Below are 17,915 nucleotides of genomic sequence, written 5' to 3'. Positions count from 1 at the left end.
GTCTCCCTTTACGCAATCCCTGCTTCCTGCTCTCTCCCCCAACAGCTGGCAAGTGGTGGCAGCTGCCAGGTCAGTTGGCAAATGACAATATTCTGGAGCTTCACCTCCCTTTGGGGAGGTGAGTCCTCTATTTGAAGGACTGACAACAGTGATGGCTAGTGCCCATTGGAACTAGCCAGAGGCAATGACAGGCACAGCCAACTTAATTCTAGTTTTGTCTCCATCCTTTTCCCTGCTGAGTTCTACAAGGACAACCACCGAGACTTAAGGAGGAGGAAGTTGACAGCTAGTGCCACATCTTGGATGGGCTGTAGGTATGAAGGCAGACAGGTGGGGGCTGGCTGAGGGCAGACTGAGGCTGATGGGACAGTGCCCTATTTCCCCAAATGGACCGGCCTCCACTGCTCCAATATTTTGTTGATGAAAATACGGACAGACATAGAGTTGGTCATCTGGTCCAATTTCTTTCTCAGTGTAAGATCTACAGTACAGGATGCAACTGCGGTATCTTTGGGTAGGCCTCTGCTGCTAGATCTCAAGTCAAAGAGAGCCCCCTGCTTCCTGAAGCAGAGTGTTCCACTGCTGAACAGCTCTAGCCATCAGGAAGTTTCTCCTAATGTTGTCATCTGCAGTAACAGAGAACCAGTCTGCTCCATCTTCCGCCTAACAGCCATTCAGCTCTCCAGTTGTTACTGAACTACAACTCCCATAATCCCCAGCGTGCATGGCCAGTGTCCAGGGCTTATAGGAGCTGTAGTTCAGCAACATCTGAAGGGCCAAAGGTTGCCCCAGACTTCTCTAGAAAGGTCATTTACATAGCTGTCAATGTTTTCCTTTTTTTAAGGGAAATTCCCTTACTCCGAATAGGATTCCTTGCAAGAAAAGGGAAAAGTTGACAGCTATGGTTATTTCACAGTTGGCACCCGTGCCAATAGAATACCCCCATATTGGCAAGACTTGAGGTCTTAAAAACGAGCATAGTTAACAGACTTAACCCACTTGCTTCTCAAGTAATAGCAAATCAGGCTCACAAATCCTCCCTCCTTCTCTCCTGTTTCAGGTTCAAGATTTTGGCCTGAAGCATCTGCTGGGAATGAGAAGTTTACGCCTCTTGTCTGTTGCTGGTGAGAGCCAAACTAAGGGGAAATTTTCTGATGCATATCATGAATCCATTTGAACCCACCACTTTGCTGAGAACTTTGCAAACACTGTCACCACATTCTTTTGTGTGGGGTGGGGTCAGGGCAAAAGGAAAATAAGGGAAACTTTGGCTAGGGATTACACACTACCTCCCCCTCTCCCCAGAAAGCTGAAAGTGGAGAAAGGGAATTGATAATACTCATTTCTTTGGTCATTTTACTTCAGAGGCAGGAAACCCTTTTCTGCCTAAGGCAGGCTTCCTCAACCTCTGCCCTCCAGATGTTTTGAGACTACAATTCCCAGCATCTCTGACCACTGGTCCTGCTAGCTAGGGATCATGGGAGTTGTAGGCCAAAAACATCTGGAGGGCCAAGGATGAGGAAGCCTGGCCTAAGGGCTGCATTGCCTCATGAGAATGACAATAATGGGCACAAAAATGCATACAACTGAGGTAAAATGTCTATTAAAACACTTATATTTGTGAAAATAATATTATAAAAATGCATTGTGTTCAAGGAAATGGCATACAAAAATGTGTAACCGGCCAAATTGCATAAAATGTGTATATTAGGATAAATTTGCACTAAAATACTGATGCAGTTTCATGCTAACTTTTTAAAAAGAATCTTGAACTAGTGTGGAACTGTGGAGAACTGAACTTGAGGCCAGAGAAATGAGAAACCGAGAGAAACCAAAACTAATGAATTCACGTGTCCCTAGAATAGCTTCAGCTGAATTCAGTGGGGATGACTTCTGAGGCCACATTAACACCACACATGTAAAGCACTATGACACTACTTTGAACGGGCATGGCTTCCCCCAAAGATTTCTGGGAGCTGCTGAGCGTTGTTAGGAGGCCCCTGTTCCCTTCCGGGAACTACAGTTCCCAGAGTGGTTTCACAGTTAATCCCACTTTGCAGGGGGCTGTTAAAAGTGGTATCAGAGTGCTTTAAATGTGACGTGTGAATGTGACCATTGTTAGCCTTGCTTGCTGTAAGTTGTGGTCGTCTAAATGAGTTGCTTCTCGTTCATGGGGTGCTCTCTGATTTTGGTCTTTCCAGGTTGTCCTCTCCTGACCACAACTGGGCTCTCGGGCCTCGTCCAGCTTCAAGACTTAGAAGAACTCGAGTTGACAAATTGTCCAGGAGCCACTCCAGAGCTTTTCAAATATTTTTCCCAGCACTTGCCCCGTTGCATGGTGATCGAGTAAGCCGCTCCCTGGAAGAATCTGACCATCGTCTGGAGCCAGGTCCTCCAATCCCAACCCAGCACTGACCAACCAATCAGAGTCATGGTTTTATTTATTCATTTAATATATCTATATATATTTTTTTTCTTTTCCGGGAGAGATGCTGTGACTTATAAACCACACATGCACTCACATGTACACTGAGCGAGAGAGAGAGATCAACGCAACGTGTGGCAAATAGTAAGCCAAGAGTTAGATCGTGCGTACGAATGACCAGCGCACTTTGCATGTGCGTCCACGTCCCATGAAGCCGTGGCAGTGGCAACTTGGAAGAAATCCCTCCTCAAGTTTGTAAAATCCCCATGCCTCCATCACCTCCCGTCTTCCTTGTAGTGATCTGTCCTGAAATCTTAATTTTTGGAAAAAAATGAAGCTTAAAAAAACACAAAAACAAAAAAAAACAAAAACACAAATGAAAAACAAACAAACAAAGTGGTATAATGGAAAGAAACAAGAAACCGCTGTGGCAGATTGGCAAGTTGGTGGCAAAAGCTGCTGCCGCTCAGTGCTGGATCAAAAGTGGTTTCCGGCCAAGTGCTGGTGGGTAGAGGTTCGCCTGTGTCCCCCCCCCCCCCCGCCCGGTCTTGGGTGGGTTACAATGCAAGAATAAGGGGAGAGAGACCCCCTTGATGGCCTTCCCAGGTATGGATTCTGGATGGCCGAGCCTTCAGTTGAAACAGTCGGCGTCGTTCGAGGTAGAGGTGGAAAGCTGAAGAAAAGAGATAGAGGAAAGTCGGTTAAGGATGAATAATGGAGCGATTACGGATGCGTGTTGGGTTCCACCTCTGGATTCCAAGAATGGGACGCTGCAATGAAGTGTTTATAGGAGGAGACAAGGGAGGGAAGAAAATGATAGAATAAGCAAACCGATCAACGCTGTGAAAGAAAGCCTTGTCCCCGTGACTCTTGGGAGACCGGGGTGGATGGGTGCTCCCACAGGCAAAAGTTGGTGTGTTGACTGTAAGTCATCTTCACATGAAGAGAGCAAACCAAGGAGCAAACGTTTCCCAGGAAATGGATTTACTGAACAATCCCGGCTGACCCTAAGGTCATGCCATGCTTGGCAGACAGCCATCTGCCTCCCTCTGGGTTTTTTTAAAAAAATATTATTCTTATTATTTTGCTAATGATGAAGGGTTTTTTCTCCTTCTTCTTCTTCTCTTCTTCCTCTCTTCGGAACAAACCCGCAGCTTTTGCATGCTCGCTTGCTTCCGTCTTGTGGTAAGGTAGACTCTGGATTTTGCTTCGCCTTGGGCAGAGCTGTGGGCAGCAGCCTTGACCCCGGGCTCAGCTTGTCTGTTCCAGTGTAAAGCTGGCGTGGCTTTGTATTTCCATCCACGTTCCATTTACTGATGCACAGGGATTTTTCAGCTGTGTCTTCTGCTTCCGCCCAGAGGAGATGGAGGCATCTCCTTCCCTGAACCTCCCGCAAACCACCCCCTTACACACCAGTTCTTTCCTTTCCTTACGCAACCCTGCCAACCGAAGTGGGCAATGCGGAGTAGGGGTGAGGGAGAGATTCAATTCAGTTTGTGTTCAAATACAGATCTACCTAATCCACACTTTCTGTAATGATACGCAAACCAAAACTACGGCCCTCCTTCGCACTTCTCTGAATTTTGCAATGCAGTTCCGCAGCCAAGTAAATGTGCAAATTAAATATGCATATACTGGGGTGAAGAGTGCATAACAATGTATTTGTTAGTGAAAATAACGTAGGGAAATTCATTAGAGCAAGGGAAACTGCTTTGCAAAAAAAAAGAAGAAGTGTATATTAGGAAGAATTCACACTAAAGAAAATACTGGTGAGTTTTCATGATGGCTTTTTAAAGGAAAAGATGCCAACTGGCGTGGAAATGTGGAGAACTCAATTTAAGACTGGGAAACTGAGAAACCAAAATGGATAGGTTTACCCATCCCTACTCCAGAGTCTATTGCCCTGCCCTCTCCTGGGTCAAGGATCAGGCTGGCCATTGCTTGAAGATCCTTGACTTCTTTTTAAACATTGCTTGGTAGCTTTCCGAAGTCCTTTTCGGGGCTCTGTTGGCCCTCGGGTGCTGGAGGGCAACCTCAATAACTCAGGCACTCCACTCCCAACCATCCACCTACCCCTGCAAGCTACCATGGAGATCCACCCCAAAGAGGCACAGCTAGCTACAGGAGCTGGACAGGGACCTCTGAAGCAGCTAGGACGCGCTGTATCCTGGTGGCGGGATCTCCTGTCGGGACAGCTAGAGCTGCCGCTTTATTGATGAGCAATGCTTGCTTGCCATTGCCGCTCGCTCTAGCACCTGTACACACACACACACCCTTCTGCCCAATTCACTACTTTGGAAGAAAAGGGAGGAAGCTCGCCTCCAAACAGCGAAGGCTTCTCACCTTCTCCTTTTGGGGAATGGTAGAAAGAGAGGCTACTTCCAGTTTCGCTGGATGGTGCAAGTGTGTGTCCGCAGGCTAACCCAAGTTGCCACAGTGGCAGTCCTGTGCACCCTTACCTGGGAGTAAGACCTGTTGGACATGGTGGGCCTTACTTCAGACTAAGCATGCTTAGGATTGCACTGAGGGATGTAAGCCATGATTTGTGCCGTGTTTCTGCAGAAATGAGAGGAGGGATTTTCAGGGAGGGTTCAGAAGCCTTTTGCTGCCTCTCTTCTTGCAGCTTGTTGCATGGGGCAAGTGTGTGCCCTCCTTGCGGGTTTTCAAGGTGTTTGCAGCCCTGTTTCCTTTTTCCACCCAGGCGGGACAAGCAAAGGGGCAGGAATGGATGCTGATCGCCTATTGCATCCTGTTCTTCAGAGGCAGAGAAAGGGGATGTTGCAAATGGTGCACGCAACCCAGGCAACATTGTCCCAAAGGTTAGGGAAAGGAGGTCTAAGCTCCCCCTAGTGGCTTTTGCCCGAATTAACCTGGCTCGCTTGGAAGTCCAACACCCAAAGCAACCACCTGCACTGCCTATTGCCGCCCTCCCCACCTGGCGCTGGCTGGGGCTGATGGGAGTTGTAGTTTGAAACACCTGGAGTGAGCCAGGTTGATGATAGCTGACCTATTGCTCTGGGCCAGCCCCAGATATTTTACTACACACTGTGCCATTTCCTATTCATGGTGTTTTGGTGGCCTTCTCATTACGGTTTTGTGGTGGCAGGTTCATTAGGGCAACCTCAGTCTGCCCTCAGCCAGCCTTCACATGCCTGCCTTCTTTCTTACAACCAGTCCAGCAGGTGGCACTGCCTGTCAACTTCCCCCTCCTGTGTTGCCCTTGTAGAACCCAGCAGGCAGGAGGATGGGGGCAAAAGTAGAACTAGTTGGCTCTGCCTGCCATTAGCTCTGGCGCCACCTACTGTTGACCTCCCTGCCTTCTGCCCTATCAGTCCCAATGGACACCAGCCACAGCCGAACAACACTATTCCTCCAGTCTCTGGCTTGGAGAAACAGGAATGTGTGATGCCGAAGAAGCAGCCTTTGATTCTAATGTCCCCATCGTTCTTCCTGCAGCTAAGCCATCATCCCCAATACCAGCAGAAAGAGACCACAGGCACTGTCCAGCCCTACCTCTGTTGAGTCTTCCCAGCATTATCACTGCGCTGAGGCTTAATTTGAGCCGAGGATTCAGCTCCAGCACTAGTAATGCATTTTATATTGATACTGCTCACTAAAGGAGGACAGTCTCCCACTCCCTGCTCATCCCTCTCTCCCCACTGTACGGCAATCTATTATTTCATTCATCTTTTAAAAGATGTACGGATCAAAGGTTTTCAAAAATACACAGAGCAACTTACTTTCTTTCTTTTTGGCAGCTATGAGATTACTCACTGCCTTCTTCTCAGTTTTTAGAGCTCTGTTTAGGTTCAGTATTATCCTCAGAGCTCTACTACTGCATGAAGTGGTCCCAGTGGGGTCTTCCAGGAGAAAGCCTGAGACTCTTTGCATCACACATAGCAAGCGCTCCATTTGCCTGCCCTTTTCTGGTTGCAGAACCCCTCACAATTCCGTCCCATATTTATGGCGTTAACCTCGCTTCTCTTATCAGTAGCTTTCCCACATACCCTGCAAGCAGTTCCCTCTTCAAGGTTAACTGATAGGTCTGGTTTGCTACAGGCTCCTCCTCCCTATAGCCCTCAAAGGCAGCAGCTCTTAGTCCTACATTGAGCCCTGGCCTCACCCAACCCAGCTGCACCTCCTCCTTATATATTGGCAGTGGAGGCTTCTCCATCACGGTGAGTGGGGCACCCACCCCAGTCTGCCCCCAGCCAGTCTCCACCCACCTGCCTTCTTACATGCAACCCAGGAGGTGCCAGCACTGCCTGTTGGCTTCTTCCTCCTTAGTCTCAGTGTTGCCCTTGCAGAATGCAGCAGGGAGTAGGAGGACGGGGACAAAACTAGAATGAGTTGGCTCTGGCTCTGCCTCCTGTTGGACTCCCCTGATTTCTGCCTCACTAGTCCCCGGTGGGCACCAGTCATCACTGTATATTGGCAGGGGAGAACAGAGGATGAACAAGCTCCAGCTGGTGCCTTTTCAGAACATTAAACCTTTCTTCCCAGCTGTTTCCAGATGGGTGTTTCTTGTGGAATCTGGAGCTCTTCATGCATGCAGGAGTCCAGACAGTGTTACCGACATCAACTTGCCAGCCCATATTTAATTCAGCTGTAGCTTTCCGGTGAAAACCCATTAAGTAAAACCCAAACCCATTGCCAATGACCCGTTTGCAATATCTCAATGGCTTGATTATTATGAATTAAACCCTATCGAGAAGACCCTGAATCTCCTCGAAAGGTATAACAGAGATTTTCCCAACTTAGCACCTTCCAGATGTTTTGGACCCATCAGTTCCATCCAGCACAGCCATTGGGAGTGACTAGTAAACCAACCAAAGTAAGGTTTGATGGAATCTACCTAATCTTTCCTTCTCAAGGTTGAGAAAGAGTTCCCATGTGTTCCTGAAACTCTGGCTCAATTGTTATAAATTCAATGGCAATTCATGTGTTTTTTACCCTCCTTGGCCAGGGATCTATGTCTGCAGATCTCCTTAGCAGAACTAGAGTGCTTCCTTTCTTTGTGGATTCCCCAGAAATTATCTCGGAGGTCCTGGGCTACAACCAGCTGGGACTGATGGGAATTGTAGTTCAAAACTTCTGGATGGCACCAGGCTGCTGAAGGCTGATTTGAAGAGGAAGGTTATATCCAGTCATTCATTCATTCATTCATTAAAAAAAAGCATTTGCATTTTTAAAATAAAATAAAATAAAATAAAATAAGGAAAACCCTTTGATGCAGCATTTCATAACACCTTGCTTGTTTGGATAAAGACATAAGGTAAAATAAATATGAGATTACCTGAGAGCTAGTAAACCTGTGGCCCTCCAGATGTTGTTGGGCCACAACTCTCATCAGCCCCTGCTAGCATGGCCACAGCAACATCAGGAGAGCCACAGCTTCTCCATCCCTTGTTTAGCCATTCAGGCCTAGTTTATTTATTTCAGACATTTCTACCCAACCTGATTCTCCAAAGAGACTCAAGGCAGCTAAAAAAAGTAACGAAACCAGAATGAAACCATCTTTAAAAGTCCTGCTATACACTGAGATTAATGCTAACCACATCCAACCTGTTTTACAAATTTCCAAGGCATGTTTACTCAGAAGCAAGTCCCCATAGGGGTGCCATGGGGTTTGCTCCCTGCTCATTGGGGGTGCTTAGGAGACCACAGAGAAGAAAGATATTCCGTGTTTACCATTTGATACACCCCAACTAGATGTCTGGGTTCAAAGAGCTTGGGGAGGGGGGGAGGGTTGAAGCGCTGCGGGTCATTTTGCATGAAGAGGGATGGGCTTGGGGGGGGAGAGACTCAATTTGTTTGTGAATCTTCTGTGAACAGGAAAAATCCATCCCAACCAATCATCATCCGATAAACCCTCCGCTTGGGCCAACCAACTGGCTCAGCTCTGCCACCGCATAGAGGCCCAGCTTCTCCACGCAAACCTCACCTGGGCAGGATTACAGCAAAAGGCACCCACCTGTCCTGGATGGACTATGGACCTCCTGTGCTCGGCGATAAAGTGGTCCTGCATCGTTCCAAAGGATGTGTTTGGACACACACACAGGCTTCTTTCATTTGTATGGGACTCACACGAACAAACTTGGTTTGACAACCACTTTCTTTTTTTAAACAGCAACAACAGAACTTTAATTACAAAAAAATTTCGTTGCCATAACATCTTTGTAAAGCTTTAAGCTATTTTTTAAGATGACGTTTTACAACCTCCTGCTCTTTCCATCTGCCCTCCTCGTCCTGCCCCAAGTGCATGATGGTTTGGGTGGGGTAAGTGTGGGACTGGGGTCGGGGTTCTTGTCTGTTGTGGGCCATAGCTGAGGTTGCTAGTCACATAATTTGAGGGGCCCCCCCTTCCCTCCTTTGAACTCTCCTGAAGCTTGGTAGATGGGAATGTTGGATCAATGATAAATGCATGAAGGGAAATGAATCTGATTTTTCCCAGCTTCAGGCTTCTCAAAGCTTGGGTCATTGGAAAACTCTGGTCACTGATGCAAAAAACCCATTGTCTCTAATGTAGAAATAGGGTGAACATTCCTATAATGGAGTTTTCTTTCATCCTATGAATTGTTTACACTGGTAACCAGACAGTTAAATTGTTTTAATCCCATTGAAACCAGCAGATTGTTTCCCCTCCCTTGAATTTTTATTAAAGCTTGAAAGAACAAAGGAAAAAAAGTATAAGGAAATAAATATCAAATATCAAGCATTTTTAACATAAAAATTAAAAGAAAATAAAGATGAGAAGAAAAAAGAAAAGGAGAAAACTTTCGATTCTCCATCTATCAGCTTTAAAAACTCATGAAATGTTCTTACTTCATAAAAATACTCAACAGGCCGGCAGATCTTAGAGCTGGTAGGTGTTTAGTTAATTGATTGATATATTTGAATGCAGCTTAATTGCCAAGGTGGCTTCGAAGTAATTTACAAGTGTGAAACAAAATATAAAAATAAACAAAGACACATCATTAGGATACACGATAAAACAACCTCATCAAAACATTAACATAAACCAATAAAAATCAATAAAACCAATAAAGTCAAACAACAACAAAAACAAGCCCATTAAAACAGCAAAGCAGTTAAAGCAGGAGAGATCAGAGAAGTGCTTGTTTAGCCAGATGTGTATTCAAGATCCAGTGGAATGCCAATACTGATGGGGCATCTCCTATATCAGCAGAGGAGCATTCCACAAAACTGGAGCTACCTGTGGAAAAAGCCCACCACTGTGCTACTACAAGCTAGTAATCATATGTGCATTCATCAGCTGATGGCTCTAGCAGCAGGTTGTTTGTTTTTTCATAGGCCCTTCAGTATGTGGCCCTTCAATATGTGGTTACAGACAACTCAATACAATTAATCTATATAATCAGTGGTTTTCCCCCTAGAAAAATGGGTGCTGGTACTCACCATGAAGTTGTTGCAGTAAGTCCCACACTTTTTAATAACAACAACAAAAAGAGGTGCCAGTATTGTGTACCCTTGAGTATCTCCTGGAAAACAACAACACTGCATAGAATATTTTCCACACCCAAAGGCCAGTACAAAATGGAGGTCTTGACCTGATGTCAAAATGTGTACACCTGTGGCGTGTGGCCATTGGACTAAGGGGACTAAGCTAGTCTCCTAAATGTTCCCCTGGTGCCTCCTTCCCAAAGCCTGGGAAGCTTTTGCCTGGCTTAGGGAGGGAGGCACAAGGCTCTGATGGACCCATCCTGCCATCTTCCCAAAGCCCATCCGGCTTTTGCAAGGAGGCAGGAAGGCTCCAGCATCCTGTCAGAGCCCTGGCACCTCCTTCCCAAAGCCCGAGAGGGAGGTGCGATGCTCATGTGCATGACATCAGGACATCACAACATCACAGTGCATGATATCAACCCCACCCCTCACAAGCTAGTGCCTCTGGCCTTAATTGTTCCCCTATGAAAAATTTCACCGCGCGCCACTGGTATACAGTGATGAGCCCAGAGGGGATAGCATTCAACAATTTAGGGGCCACCACAGAAAGCACCCTGCTGCGCATCGCTGCTCCCAAAACTTCACTCGGCAGCCAAATTGCTAGCAGGGCCTCCCCTGCAGAATGCAACAAGCGGGCAGCTTATCTAAAAGCATTTCCGCTTTGCTCTTTATCCAAAAAGTATCCCAGAGAAACTTACATGCGATGAATAACAAAAAAAAGTCAGTCCCTGCCCACAGGCGTACAACCTAAAAGATACAAAGAAAAAGGGAAAGGGGACATGGAGGGAAGAGGAAAACAAGCAAACTCCGGCAACAGTTCTTAAAATTCTGTAAGTAGAGGAGCCAAATGGAACTGACCTCCGCAGAGCTGTTGGGGTGGGACCAGCTTTCCATTTCTCCCTTTGTGATTGGACTGCCACAGATCTAATACCGCATGCAGCACTTTTACTGTATCCTGGGTGTTTTTCAGTGGAAACTCGTTCACATACAGTGGTGCCTCGCAAGACGAAAAGAATCCGTTCTGTGATTCTCTTCGTCTAGCGGTTTATTCGTCTTGCGAAGCAAGCCCATTGACGGATTAGCGGATTAGCGCTATTAGCGCTATTAGCGGCTTTTAGCGGCTTATCAGCTTATCGGATCAGCTGATAAGCAGCTTAGCGGCTTAGAAAAAGGGGGGAGGGGAAAAACCCGCAGGAACTCGCAAGACATTTTCGTCTTGCGAAGCAAGCCCATAGGAGATTTGTTTTGCGAAGCACCTCCAAAACGGAAAACTCTTTCGTCTAGCGAGTTTTCCGTCTTGCGAGGCATTCGTCTTGCGGGGCACCACTGTATTCAGTTACCCACCATGAATAGAGGGATGGAGGATAAATTCAATTCAGTTTTTAAAATGTGCATGAATCCACACAAAGAATGCTGGTGTGTTTTCATGAGCACTTTAAAAATGAAACTGATGTGGAAATGTAGAGAACTGAAATTAGGACTGGAAAAGGGAGAAACTGAGAGAAACTGAAATTGACAGATTTGCCCATCCCTAGTCATGAAATGGTTCACATTCCAGAGCGTCTTAGACAGAGATGGGGAAACGGTGTCCTATCTGATGTTGCTATTCTACAGTTTCCATCATCCCTGGCCATCAGCCATGCTAGCTTGGTTGAATGGGAGCTGGAGTCCAAGAACATCTGGAAGGCCGTAGGTTCCACATCCCTGATCTTAGATATACAGCTACAAACAAACATGTTTGAACTGTATGTTGGGCAAAAGATTCCTGTACTGGAGACAGCTGGACTAGAGGACCCTCATGGTCTCTTCCAACTCTACAGTTCTATGAGTTTATATGTGCTAAGCAGCCCTGGCTCTCACATGATACAACACATGGGTCAATTGCGCCACAATGTCCAGAGTTTTCCATGGCCCCACTTGAGACTCTCATGGGGGGGGGGAGAGGCAAGGAAGGTTTGAGCTTGGGGGTGCAGAACAAGAAGCCATGGAGCAGAGAGTGCCTTCAGAAAGGATGTTTGTGCGTGTATTTATTTTTTTCCTTCTAAAGGAGAGGGGTGCTATCGGGATTTATTATTGAACCAGAGTTTTTCCAGGAAATCACTTTCTCTTGCTGGAGTCAACCATATTATTATTGGTGACAAGGGAGGCACTGTAATGAAACATCCCGGTGGAGGAGTCAGTGGCCGAGTCCCAGGCAAAGTAGGCTATGCCACTAAATGAAAGTGGATGCCATAGTTTTTTTCTGCGATGTTATGCTTTGAGATGACAGTAGGTTGGCACGTTTTCTGGGACAACTATAATGTTCTCCTGCAACTCAAGGGTGAAAATACCGTATTTTTTGCTCTATAAGATGCACCAGACCACAAGACACATCTAGTTTTTGGAGGAGGAAAACAAGAAAAAATATATTCTGAATCTCAGAAGCCAGAACAGCAAGAGGGATTGCTGCACAGTGAAAGCAGCAATCCCTCTTGCTGTTCTGGCTTCTGTGATAGCTGCGCAGCCTGCATTTGCTCTATAAGACGCACACACATTTCCCCTTACTTTTCAGAAGGGGAAAAGTGAGTCTTATAGAGCAAAAAATATGGTAATTGATCACATTTCCAAGCTTCCCATTGGCATCTGGTCATTGTGAGAACAGGATGGTGGAGCAGAGGGACCTTTTGGTCTGATCCCATAGGGCTCTTTTTATTATCTTAACTGTGAGGACTGCTGCGGTGGACTGGCTAAGAGCTATGAGCCAGGAAGTCTCTGGTTCAGATCTAGCCTTTGCCATGAACCTGATGGGTAGCTTTAGCAGGATGTTCCATCTCATGCTTGGCTTCCCCATTTCTGTTTTGAGGACAGCAGTACCAAGATATAACATATGTGAGTTACTGGAAACACCATAAATTTGTTAGCATGTTTAAAGCACATAGCTTATGCCAAAGAACCCTGCAAACTGCAGTTGGCCCTTCATAGACCTACAGTTCCAAGCACCCTTAACAAACTATAGTTCCCAGGTTTCTTTGGAGGGAAATTGTGTGTGTTAAATGTGTTTCAAAGATATGGTGTGGGTGAGTCCGTCTTTCGAGAACACCATCACACTCTTCCTGTACGTTTTCTTAGAACTCTGATTCTTGTGACTGCTTGTTCGGTTTCACTAGAGTACTGTCTTATTGTTAGAATCATTACTTTAAATACCTTTCACCCCCCCCCAAAAAAAGTTATAGGAGAGGTATGAGAAACCTGGGACCCTCCAGGTGTTTTTGGACCCCAGCTTCCATTATCCCTGACTATTGGGTATGCAGGTGGGACTCTTGGGAGTCTGAGTCCAAAATTTGGAGGGCAAGGGTTCCCAGCAACAACGCTTCCTATAGCTGAGATTGGAGGAGGGATCTTAACTCCTAGTCTTCACCTGAGACCTTGAAGAATCACTTACAGCAGGCAACCATGGGCTGGAGAGATAAATAGTCTGCAAATAAGCCAGCTTTCTATCTATGTTTCATGGGGGGCATTCTTACACCCTTTAACAGTCTTACACCCTTCAAGAATCCTGGGAACTCTAGCTCTGCGTGGTGTTTCCTAACAACTCTCAGCAGCCTTAAGAAACTACATTTCCCAAGGTTCTTTGGGGGAAGGCCACAATAGTTAAAAGTGGCATAAGAGTGCTTTAAATGTATAGGGTTGATGTGACCTGAGACTGCTCAACCTTTTCCCTGTTCTCTCTCCCTTTCTGCTTCTTTAAGACCTCATATTCATGTTTGCTCAGAAGTGCATTCCCACTTCATTTCAGCGATTCTTGCTCCTGAGTAAGTGTGCACAGGACTGCAACCTTAAACTTGCAAAGCTTCCCCATTTAGGTCATGTCTAGGGTAAATTTGGGTTGTATCCAATGTTAGTGCAGCTCAGAAATTAACACAACTAAGATCCATTAATTTCAGTAGGTCTACTTTAAGTAAAACTTAATTGAATACCATTTATTGTGACCTGTTAGAGAGGCTATCCCTTGATATGAAAATGTCCTCTGTTTGAAAGGTCAACTGGTCCTGTTTCAATGTTTTAAAACTCTTAAGAAGGGAAGGCAGGAGGGGTGTTGAGGTCACCCGTCAGTAATTCATACCTGGAAAGCAAACTGAGCAACCACACAGGGCGCCTGCTCACAGTCTTCCTGACGAGGATGAGATGGATTGGACAGTATTTCTATTTAAATTGAATTCAATTAGTTCCAAATCTATGCATCTATATGCATAAACTAGCATGCGCACATTTTGTGAGGATGTGTTTCATCTTCTGGAAGTGTGTGTGTGAAGTATTTCCCCATTTTGCGGTGCACAAATGAAGGCCACCTTGCCCATGAGTGGGAGAGCCATAAGCCAAGGGACTGGTCCGTGATTTTCTGCTCATTAGATGTAAATAGATCCGAAGGTCAAAATGGGACAATGGAATAATTGAGTCTGGCCATTTTGTCATTTACAGGGCAGACACATTCCCCCCAGTTAATATTATATCAAACCCATTAAAGATTTTATTAGTCTAAACGCATTGACATTGTTTTAATGCCACATTTGTTAAAGAGGCCTTAATTGCTGTAATAATTGAGAGAGTGACCTTGAAGAAGCTCTGGCAATGAAGGGAATGCACACAAGGCATTTTATTTTATTTTTTGCTTTAATCTGCCTCCTGGAGCAGTAGTCCAAGGGCCATGAGAGGGACACAAAGAGCTTTCCAGAGATAAAATTGTGTTATTGCTAGCTAGTGAAAAAGAAATTTATGGGAGAAAAATAGTATTTAAAAGCAGGGCAACGCCAATACATTTTGAATCGGAAGGAGAAAATCCACATGGTGCACACACAGTCCTCCTCACACACAGATGAAAATCAGACACGACCCACTGGAACATTGTTGTTGTTCCTGCTGTTGCTACGGTGTATTATCCGTCCTTCACCCTAAAGTCCAAGGGCAGATTACAACAATTTAAAGTGCAACGCTAAGGAAAGTTTTTAACACTTACAATTCCCGCCCCCCCAAAACCCACCACAATCCCCCAAAAGTGTGTATGCCTCTATCAAGCTGCCCCTGTTCTCCGATTCCTATTCCTGGTAATCCACTATGGCTATGTGTCCACCCGTTTGGCCTTTTGTGAAGTGCCTTCTTAAAATTTTGCAAGTGCTAAAGTTGTTGTTCTACACAGGGTTCATCTCTCCCTGCCAGGTTTCCAGATGTGAAACGTCTTGAGAGGCTGATGAATCTTGTCCCTAACACACATTCTGGAAAATTGCATGTGCATGGGTGTGAGAATTCCCAGGCCAGCCCCATCATTGGGCAGTGAGGTGGACACTTCAGGTCACACACACACACACACACACATTCTGAGCACCTTCTGCTGTTCCCCTGCTCCTGAGCCTCCATCCTAGTGTCAGCAAACTTTGATTTTCTTTCTGGTCTTGTAACCTCTAAGCTGCCCTGCTGTCTTCAGTGCAGTGGAGAAAACTGCCCCCAATGGCATGGTGGAAGTGAAATTCAATTGCCAGTCTGGTCTGATTCTATATGTTAGAATGACAGGGGTGGCAGCATGTCATCATTCCCTAAGTTGTCAAATTCCCTCCCCAGAGAGATGCATCTGGCTTCTTCACTTTCGATGAATGCTGAAGATATATCTCTTTACTCTGGCCTTTGGCACCCGAAATGTGTTTCCAGAGCTCACCTTATCCCCTTGATTGTAATCTGTTTTCATTGTTTTGAATTTTAAATTGTCATACCCCACCCTTGGACCTGCTGGTGAAAGGTGGGTAATAAATTCAACATCACCTTATCCTTCGCTTCAGGCAGGAAAATGCATTGGGCCAGCCTTGCAATGCAAAGTACCATTTCACACGGCGGTGGCCAATGCATAGTTTGAATACTTATATTGTCATGACTATTCTTATAACTTTAATTAAGAGGACAAACAGCTGCTTGGCTTGTAAATCAGGCTATTGCAGTGCTACCCAAGATGGGGATTCAGAGTAGAACCTTCAGCAGTGTGTCTTTACACACACGCACGCACGCAGAGTGCTAATTCACTTTCTATTTTAGTCCATTCCAGTTTTCTTTCATTAGGCATTTACCATTCTAATCTGGACAAGAATTCACAGGAATGCAAAGATTCATTCATTTATTATCCAAAGCAGCCTGAAGTGGGGGAGGGGGAGATAGCGAGAGAGAGAGCAGCTAAAAAACTATTAAAATTTCAGACTGAGCACAAATTGGGCAACTCTCATTGTTTCAGAAAACTGCATTCCAACTTTGATAAATTGCTGTGATTTGGGGTATCATTTTAAAAAATAAATTGCTAACAGCAATCTATTCATCATTGTTGCTACAAAATTGTTTTAAGTTTTGTTTATAGATTATTTTAAATGGCCATTTCTGCACATTTAAATGTTTTTGGGTTTTACTAATGATCCTGTCTACTGCAACCATGAAACTTATTGATGTTCCTTTTAATTATCATCTATTATTATACTATAATATAATAACCAATCATTAGTGGTATTTCCACCATTGTTTGAGTTCAGTGGAAATCACATTCTTGGGAATTCCATTGGCTTAAATATCAGCCTAGGTAGTAGCTTTAAGCCTTTCAGTTTGCAAACTCTGGTTTGAGCAAACCAGTGCTATTTTGCTAGAAAAAGAGGTGTTGAAACTCACTATGAATGCCTCCCTTGTTCTCTTATAATGGCAATGGAGCCCACCTTAGAGATGCCAGAACTCAGTTTCGGCAAATTCTGGCTAAAAAAAAAAAGCCCTGGAGCTAACCATGGTTAAAGTGAATAATATACTGCTCCACCATGATTAGATGAGAACAGAATATAATTTTTAATACATATATGTATGCTAGGAAGAGCAAGAGAGTGATATCCAAATGCAATAATTTATTGAATCATTTCTATATCCCTTTACATTTCTGATAATATCCACATTTAGAGAAGCATAATTAACAGGAAAGCAAAATATTCTCATAAACATAGGGAAATGTTCTCTTAAATATGATTAGGAGATGGGGAACATTCCATGTGCACTGTTGGGCCTTTCAATGAATGAAGAGATGAGGAAAGGTATCAGGCAGAGACACGGGGGGGGGGGAATTGTAAGGGAAAGATATGAAGGATAGAAATGTGTTTAAGATCAATCACTTGTTCTATACAACTGCAATATCCTGATTTACTTGTGTTACGGAGCAGGGTGACAGTGCATTCCTATACAGTAAGTCCCACTAAGTTCAGTAGAGCTTACTCCCAAATAAGTGGATATAGGATTCCTCCCTAAGAAAGGTGACTCCACTTCATGCAAGAGTTCTAACAATGTATCCGTCTGAATTTAGGGCATAACTTGTTAGGAATTTCTGCTGGGCAAGCCGCATTGACACCAATGAGAATTGCTCATTCATTTTAGCCGGGCTAGTGCAAAGGAACTCCTTCAGTGGGTTGTGCCTGCCATTCTCCTTAGCACCCCTGTTTTAAAAGTGTCTACTGGTCCAAAGTATTATTTAAAGCTATTGAAGCTGAGATGTTTCAAATTACTATAAAAAGGGGAAAGAAAAATAAAATTCTGAAAACCATTTTCTTACTGTACATACAAGCCTCCTTCTCCTGTATATTCTGAAGATATAACCTTATATTTGGTAAGTGTTTCTTGTGCTATTTTATCACGTGATCTGTTTATAAAAATATATATTAAAAAATTTAAAAATACAGAATATCTGATTTACTTTTTACACCCACGTCATTGTATGGTAATGTATATAAAAATATACTTGAAGCTGACCACCTTACCTGTGCAAATTCAAGATCTAACAGCACAGGGCTGAATCAGAGAGTTGCCGGGTGCCTTGTAAGACACCTGTGTCCTCATCATACATTTGAAGAGCATTACTTATTTCTACAGAATCCTGGGAACTGTAGTTTAGCCCTCACGGAGGTATATTCCCAACACCTTCAACAAACCAGTTCCCAGGATTATTTGGAAAAGTAATGTGCTTTTCCACGCGGGTGGCGCTGTGGGT

At 44.7% G+C, this 17,915-nt stretch overlaps 1 protein-coding gene across 2 annotated transcripts in view; it reads left to right on the top strand.

Moving 5' to 3' along the window:
- The window catches only part of FBXL16 (F-box and leucine rich repeat protein 16), an 87,636-nt gene extending 74,680 nt beyond the window's left edge, over window positions 1-12,956 (top strand). For both annotated transcript variants that reach the window (XM_081169892.1, XM_081169891.1), the window contains exons 6-8: window positions 1,061-1,124; window positions 2,202-10,882; window positions 11,226-12,956. In XM_081169892.1, coding sequence (XP_081026018.1) covers window positions 1,061-1,124; window positions 2,202-2,350 — 213 coding nt within the window. In that variant the 3' untranslated portion in view covers window positions 2,351-10,882; window positions 11,226-12,956. The remainder of the gene's footprint in view (window positions 1-1,060; window positions 1,125-2,201; window positions 10,883-11,225) is intronic.
- Window positions 12,957-17,915: the final 4,959 nt, after the last annotated feature.

Source organism: Podarcis bocagei, assembly GCF_964188305.1.
Source record: "Podarcis bocagei genome assembly, chromosome: 14".
Taxonomy (NCBI): domain Eukaryota; kingdom Metazoa; phylum Chordata; class Lepidosauria; order Squamata; family Lacertidae; genus Podarcis; species Podarcis bocagei.
Note: the sequence above shows the minus strand (reverse complement) of the source record. Positions and strands in the feature narration are given on the sequence as shown.